The sequence below is a fragment of the Theropithecus gelada genome, chromosome X, assembly GCF_003255815.1.
Source record: "Theropithecus gelada isolate Dixy chromosome X, Tgel_1.0, whole genome shotgun sequence".
Lineage (NCBI taxonomy): Eukaryota > Metazoa > Chordata > Mammalia > Primates > Cercopithecidae > Theropithecus > Theropithecus gelada.
In genome coordinates, this window is record NC_037689.1 from 45,634,900 (window position 1) to 45,643,320 (window position 8,421).

Sequence of the window (8,421 nt, forward strand, 5' to 3'; positions counted from 1 at the left end):
TTTTGAGACAGTCTCACTCTGTGGCCCAGGCTGAAGTGCAGTGGCACGATCTCAGCTCACTGCAACCTCCGCCTCCCAGGTTCAAGCAGTTCTCCTGCCTCAGCCTCCTGAGTAGCTGGGATTACAGGCACCCACCACAAATTAGCCCAGCTAATTTTTCTATTTTTTAGTAGAAATGAGTTTTCGCCATGTTGAACTCCTGACTGCGAGATCCGCCTGCCTAGGCCTCCCAAAGTGCTGGGATTACAGGCTTGAACCACCGCACCTGGCCAAATACAGCGTTTTAATACTAACTTCCTTGCCTTTTGTAGAATCCGCTTCTAAATATTTTCATTATTTTTATTTGTGTCAATGTTACATGGGTACAGAGTTTCAAACAATTCTGCTGAGTCTGTTGTGAAAAACAAGTCCCATTGTCTCCCTCTCTCCATCCTTTTTTCTTTCTTTTAGTGATAGAGTCTCCCTCTACATTGCCCAGAACTCCTCCGCCATCCTTTTCTTACATGCGAATGCTACATAAAAATCCCTTTCTTCCTGTCTTCCTGGGGTTTCAGGAGTGAGTTAGGTATGTATTCACACATACCATTACCTGGAGGCCATTCTCTCATAATTTAGAAGGGATATGGGAGATAAATTAAATAGCTGATATGAAAAAGCTGATGCTTTTTCTGTAGTAAACAAAACATTTAAAATCACCCTGTGACCATACACAAATTGGGGGTTCCTCCTAACAAAATCCCAGTATTATGTCATCTAAGCATTTGAAGGGCTCACTATGACTTTTGAGTGTGGAGAGCAGTCTTTGAATTCTGTTTTTTCTCCTTCTTTGCCTTTCCCTTGTTCTTCTATGTGTTCTCTACACCTATCAACAAATCAGCATTGAACAGCAAGTCTCACCAGGCATACCTGAGAGGAGAGAATTTACAGACTGACTATAGGGATACTGAGTCTTAAGACTATATATATATATTTTTTTGAGATGGAGTCTTGCTCTGTTGCCCACGCTGGAGTGCAGTGGCACGATCTCGGCTCACTGCAACCTCCACCTCCCGGGTTCAAGCGATTCTTCTACCTCAGCCTCCCGAGTAGCTGGGAGTACAGGCACGAACCACCACGCCTAATTTTTGTATTTTTAGTAGAGACGGGGATTCACCATATTGGCCAGGCTGATTTGGAACTCCTAACCTTGTGATCCGCCTGCCTCGGCCTCCCTAAGCGCTGGGATTACAGGTTTGAGCCATTGCGCCTGGCCTGAGTCTTAAGACTATTTCACAGGTTGCAGGTGGGCAGGAAAAAGAGTTACTTCCTTGGCTATTCTTCTGTCTTCCAGAGTCACAGCTAAAGTCCAGCAACAAAACTCTACAGTCAGTTAAGATAAAGACCCCTACATGTGAAATACAGATGACTTATTCTGCACTGCTAAGTGAATGAAATGTGAAACACCTGCTTATAAAAACAAACTTTTCTTCCACCCAGGCATTTCCTTGGCTATCATTTCATAAACATAATTAAGCCTGAACTTTGGTCACATCTGGAGTTTGACCTAACTGTATACCGTTAGTGTTATGTGTTGGTTAATTACAGGTTGAGCATCCTGCTACAAAAATCTGAAATCCAAAACACTCTGAAATCCAGTTTTTTGAACACAGACATGATGCCACAAGTGGAAAATTCCGTATCTTACCTTGCGTGACAGGTAACAGTTAAAATATAGTGAAAACTGGCTGGGCACAGTGGCTCACGCCTGTAATCCCAGCACTTTGGGAGGCCGAGACGGGTGGATCACGAGGTCAGGAGATCAAGACCATCCTGGCTAACACAGTGAAACCCGTCTCTACTAAAAATACAAAAAACTAGCCGGGCGTGGTGGTGGGCGCCTGTAGTCCCAGCTACTTGGGAGGCTGAGGCAGGAGAATGGCGTGAACCCGGGAGGCGGAGCTTGCAGTGAGCCGAGATTGTGCCACTGCACTCCAGTCTGGGTGACAGAGCGAGACTCTGTCTCAAAAAAAAAAAAAAAAAAAAAGTGAAAACTGACCAGGCGCGGTATCTCACGCCTGTAATTCCAGCACTTTGGGTGGCTGAGGCGGGCCATCACTTGAGGCCAGGAGTTTGAGACCAGCCTAGTGAATATACTGAAACTTTGTCTCTACTAAAAATACAAAAAATTAGCCGGGTGTGGTGCCACATGCCTTTAATCCCAGCTACTAGGGAAGCTGAGACACGAGAATTGCTTGAACCCAGGAGGTGGAGGTTGCAGTGAGCCAAGAGCATGCCACTTTACTCCAGCCTGGGCAACAGAGTGAGACTGTCTAAAAAACAAAACAAAAACTATATATATATATGTACACACACACACACACACACTCACTCAAAACTTTAATGCACAAAAGTATTAAAAATATTTTATAAAACTACCTTCACCCTAAGTGTATAAGGTGCAAATGAAACAAATGAATTTCATGGTTTTAGACTTGGGTCCCATCCCCAAGATATCTCATTATGTATACGCAAATATTCCAAAATCTAAAAAAATTCCAAAATCCAAAATATTTCTGGTCCTAAGCATTTTGGATAAGGGATACGCAACCTGTACTGACTTGAAAGTTGAACATATCAGAAGGGAAACAAAACATCAGACAGGAGAAGGTTTACAGGGTGGAAACCAAAACCTGAAGCAAGTTTCTTTCAACCACTGGTGAATGAAAACATGATTTCCAATACTTACTTTAAATGAAAATCAAGCCGTAAGGAGAGTTTAGTCCTACACATGTACTACCAGTCCCCTGACAGTGGTTTCTGCATTAGACTGGGTTGGTACATTGAATTAAAAAGTGGAAACTTGGGCTGGGCACGGTGGCTCACGCCTGTAATCCCAGAACTTTGGGAGGCTGAGGTGGGTGGATCACCTGAGCTCAGGAATTCCAGACCAGCCTGGGCAACATGGCAATCCTTATCTCTACAAAAAATACAAAAACTAGCGGGGCATGGTGGCATGTGCCTGTGGTCCCAGCTACGCAGCAGGTTAAGGTGGGAGAAGCATCTGAACCCAGGGAGGTCAAGGCTGCAGTGAGCTGTGATCGTGCCACTCCACTCCAGCCTGGGCAAGAAAGTGAGACCTTGCCTCAAAAAAAAAACAAAACAAAAGATTTTCCAAAATGATGAGTGCAAAGTGCATTCATTAAGACAAGGTGGAGGCCAGGTGCGGTGGCTCACGCCTGTAATCCCAGCACTTTGGGAGGCCGAGGTGGGAGTTCGGGACCAGCCTGGCCAAGGTGGTGAAACCCCGTCTCTACTAAAAAATACAAAAATTAGCCGGGTGTGGTAGCAGGCACCTGTAATCCCAGCTACTCAGGAGGCTGAGGCAGGAGAACTGCTTGAACCCGGGAGGCGGAGGGTGCAGTGAGCTGAGATCGTGCCACTGCACTCCAGCCTGGGCAACAGAGCGAAACTCCATTTCGAAAAAAAATAAAAAAATAAAAAAATAAAAAAATTAGCTGGGTGAGGGGGTGCACACCTATAGTCCCAGCTACTCGGCAGACTAATGCAGAACTGCTTGAGCCTGGGAGGTTGAGGTTGGAGCAGCTGTGACCGTGCATGCCACTGCACTCCAGCCCAGGTGGAAAAAAAGAAAGAGATAAGATGAGGAAAATATAACCCCTATCTATTACTTTTTCTGAATTAAAGGATTCTGAATTATATGTTTAGACTAATAAAAATCAGTAATATTCACTGCATGACCTAATTTTACCTGTCATTGATTTGCTATTTAACCTCGAGCAAGTCACATTTTTTCATTTATATATGTGAGCACAGGCATTTTGCCTACATTTTGAATTTTTTTTTTTTTTTTTGAGACAGGGTCTTGCTCTGTGGTCCAGGCTAGAGTGCAGTGGTGTGATCTTGGCTCAATGCAACCTCCTCCTCCTGGGTTCAAGCTATTCTTGTGCCTCAGCCTCCTGAGTAGCTGGGATTACAGGCACCCGCTATCATGCCCAGCAAGTTTTTGTATTTTTGGTAGAGACAGGGTTTCACTATGTTGGCCAGGCTAGTCTTGAACTCCTGACTTCAAGCAACCCGCCTGCCTCGGTCTCCCAAAGTTACAGGCGTGAGCCATTGCACCTGGCCTTCTTTCTTTTTTTGAGACAGTCTCACTCTGTTGCCTAGGCTGGAGTGCGTGGATTGATCTTGGCTCACTGCAAACTCTGCCTCCTGGGTTCAGGCAATTTTTCTGCCACAGACACTCGAGTAGCTGGGACTACAGGCGTGCACCACCACGCCTGGCTAATTTTTGTATTTTTAGTAGAGACAGGGTTTCACCATGTTATCCAGGCTGGTCTCAAACTCCCGGCCTTAAGTGATTCACCCGCCTCGGGTGATTACAGGCGGGTGATTACAGATACCACTGTACCTGGCCTAAAATGTTTTAAAGCAATGTTTCAATACTGAGTAAAAAACTAAAAATGGGAGGTAATATCTTAGATAGGAGGCACTCAAATTATTGATTAATGACCTAAGCATGCTGACGTGTAGGCCATTTCTTCTCAATCTTCTCTAGGTCAGGCAATTGCAAGGAAGAAACTCAAGGAATCGCTACTTTCCAGAGGTGACATGGGAGGCCAAGCCAAATGGAGAAAGCCTGGAACAATAGCATGTTTATAATGAGATATAGGCATGGCTTTCATATATTTGGGTGATTGGTACAATAACACAAAAGTACTTTGGCCTAAAAGGAAATAAAAGACTTCTGGGTGACTATGGAGATCATTCTAGGGACAAATTTGCTTCAGCTCATTAATCCGGTAACAATGCTGCCACTGTTCCTGCCATTTTGGCTCTCTTAAATATATATAACACGAATATGTGCATGTCCATCTGTGTATTGCTATCTTACTGACTGCTATCAGTTCTGGAAGGTCAACGATTAGGAATTCAATTGATGATACAAGTATACAAGGAAGATTTAAGAGTTCCCAAATCTAATTGAAATCTGGAAATTCTAAATTCTCTTTGACATTCTGTTCCCCTGCCATCCTTACTGGCTGGCTGACAAGTCAAAAGAGGCTCCTGCAGTGGGACTACAGAGTTCAATGAGCTGTGCATTCAGGCGCCGCAGAGGAGGAAAATACAAGCCATACACATACAGAGAATCCAAACACACACCACATCTCCATTCATCCACTGGCAGAGGACAGAGACCTCTTCATTCTGAATCTCCCACTGGCATTCAAGAATTGCAAGTTCTGTACAAACTAGGAGGTGACAGCCACAATAAGGGGTCACTGTTACTGTTTCCTTTTATATGTCTTCTAATCATTGTCAGGGAAACTGTATTACAAGTTTTGGTCCTTGTGCTGATTATTGAAGCATCTTTCGGACTCCAGAGCTACTCTTCTATACTATGTGTTGTGGGGCCCAGACTCTGCAGGCTGCAAGCTGATACTTCCCTAAGAAGAGTTACCTGTCGGCTCTAACTCACATACACCATCCATACCACACACACACACAAACATGCACCACACACACAAACCATGCATACACACACCATACACACAGGCACCAGATACACTTAGACCATCACTCAATGATACTGGATGTTTTTTTTAACTTGGGTTTTAATTAGGTACATAAATAGCAACATGAGAACGAGGAGTTCTAAGGCTTGTACATTATCTCTAGGTGAAGGGATTCCAGATTAGTTTGCTTGTAGGATGATATCACAGAAGATAACAGAGGTCTGGTCTAGTTTTTCCTGAAGAAGAAAGCCAATTTAATACATTCAATACTGACTTCTCTGCCATTTTTCTGTAGAAATACTGATTTATTCTACGGAGTTTCCAATGTTTACCTATAACTAAAAGAAGGAAAAGAAAAACATAAGTAAACTGTGCCAGAAAAAATTTTGCATCATGAAAATTCTTCAGATTTAAATAGAGAAACCAGGCTGGGCGCGGTGGCCCATGCCTGTAATCCCAGCACTTTGGGAAGCTGAGGCGGGTCGATCACCTGAGGTCAGAAGTTCGAGATCAGCCTGGCCAACGTGGTGAAACCCCATCTCTACTAAAAATACAAAAAAATTAGCTGGGCATGGTGGCAGGTCCTGTAATCCCAGCTACTTAGGAGGCTGAGGCAGGAGAATTGCTTGAACCCAGGAGATGGAGGCTGTAATGAGCTGAGATCATGCCATTGCACTACAGCCTGGGCGACAAGGATGAAACTCTGTCTCAAAATAAATAAATAAATAAATAGAGAAACCATAGACAATATTTACATCACCATTATATAACCATAAGAAACATGAGCCAGAGAAAACTGTAATTATTCCCATTTTACAGATAGTTAAACTAAGAATCAGAAAGAAGGCCGACTGTGGTGGCTCACGTGTGTAATCCCAGCACTTTAGGAGGCCGAGGCAGGTGGATCATCTGTGGTCCAGAGTTCAAGACCAGCCTGGCTAACATGGTGAAACCCCATCTCTACTAAAAATACAAAAAATTAGCCGGGCATGGTGGTGGGCGCCTGTAATCCCAGCTACTCGGAAGGCTGAGGCAGGAGAATTGCTTGAACCCGGGAGGCAGAGGATACAGTGAACTGAGATTGAGCCATTGCACTCCAGCCTAGGCGACAGAGCGAAACTCTGTCTCAAGAAAAAAAAAAAAAAAAGATTTTGTGTTCCATCAATAGTACATATACTACATTCAGATCCTCAATTGGCTGTGTATCTGAGAGTAATCAACCAAATGGATGGGTGAATAAATAAAAAATAAATGTCTAAATGGCACAGTACACATCACATCTGAAGATTAAACAACTACATTTCCATCTATCTGCTGGAAAGCATGATTACATCACCCTCAGTTTGATGTGTAATTTTCCTCACATCACCCTCATCATACTTTTCTGGAATAAAATACACATATATTCAAAGACAAGTCAAAGACAAACCGAGTCTTCTCCAGATTGCTTTTTTCATAATTTTTTTTTTTTTTTTTTTGAGATGGAGTCTTGTTCTGTCACCCAAGCTGGAGTGCAGTGGTGCGATCTTGGCTCACTGTAACCTCTGCCTCCCGCGTTCAAACGATTCTCCTGCCTCAGCCTCCTGAGTAGCTAGGATTACAGGTGCCCGCCACCACGCCCAGCTAATTTTTTATATTTTTGGTAGAGACAGGGGTTTACCATGTTGGCCAGGCTGGTCTCAAACTCTTGACCTCAAGTGATCTGCCTGCCTCAGCTTCCCAAAGTGCTGGGATTACAGCCGTGAGCCACCACGTCTGGCTTTTTTCCATAATTTGTAATGAATATACTCAGCAATTAGAGATTTCTTTTTTTTTTTTTTTTTTTTATTCAGAGTTTTGCTCTTGTTGCCCAGGCTGGAGTGCAGTGGTGCGATCTCGGTTCACCGCAACCTCCACCTCCCGGGTTCAAGTGATTCTCCTGCCTCAGTCTCCTGAGTAGCTGGGATTATAGACATGTGCCACCATGTCTGGCTAATTTTTTGTATTTTTAGTAGAGATGTGGTGGGGCAGGCTGGTCTCGAACTCCTGACCTGAGGTGATCCGCCCGCCTCAGCCTCCCAAAGTGCTGGAATTACAGGTGTGAGTCACCGTGCCTGGTGCAATTAGAGATTTCTAAATATTTTAGAGGCCAGTGACTATTCACTTGATTTTTTAATATACAACTAAAAATTCTTAAACATGTAAACTACTAGCTTATTTTTTCTATCTCAGTTTATTAATCTGTTTTTGTCTTCGGTAGGAATTTGACAGATTTATTGCATTGTTAAAAACTAAAAACTGGAAACAACCTATGTTGATAAGGATTAAGTAGATCATGGTAGTCCATACTAGGAAACCATTAAGCAACTAGAGAAGGAATGGGTAGATCTATAAGTACTGACGGGGAAATATTTACACAATATGTTATATAAAACAAGTTCATTCATTCATTCAACATAGCTTAACATAGTACTGTCTATGGCATTCTTAGCAAAAAAAAAAAATTGAACCTAAGTCTAATTAAGCCTTCAAATCCAACTATAAGTTTATGGGAAATATAGAGAAGAAAGGAACCAAGAGATAAACAGAATGATACTAAATGGATACATTCGGCCACAGCCAGAACATGAGAAATTCTTTTTTTCCCCTCCCAGCTCAATCCTTGTAGAACACAGGAAATGCTAAAGGACAAATAAGCCAGGTTTTTCAACAAACAAATAGCAAGGAACAGAGAGGGAGCAGAAACTTTTACAGTTCTAAGAGACCTACCAAACACAACAGGCAGATCTTATTTGGATCCTGGTTCAAACGAACCAACTGTAAAAAGTTATTCATGAAACAACCAGGAAAATGTGTACATTGACTGGATATTAGATGATGTTAAGGAATTAGTGCTAATTCCTTCCTCCCTCCCTCCCTCCCTCCCTCC

At 43.1% G+C, this 8,421-nt stretch overlaps 1 protein-coding gene across 2 annotated transcripts in view; it reads right to left on the minus strand.

Annotated features, from left to right (window-relative positions):
* Positions 1-5,594: 5,594 nt before the first annotated feature.
* APOO (apolipoprotein O) overlaps positions 5,595-8,421 on the minus strand; it is an 80,079-nt gene continuing 77,252 nt past the window's right edge. The window contains exon 9 of one of the 2 annotated variants that reach the window (XM_025372162.1): positions 5,595-5,851. Coding sequence is in view for 1 of the 2 variants with exons in the window: in XM_025372163.1 (XP_025227948.1) it covers positions 5,846-5,851 (6 nt within the window). In the remaining variant the exon portion in view is untranslated. The remainder of the gene's footprint in view (positions 5,852-8,421) is intronic. The other variant, XM_025372163.1, reaches the window with a different exon arrangement.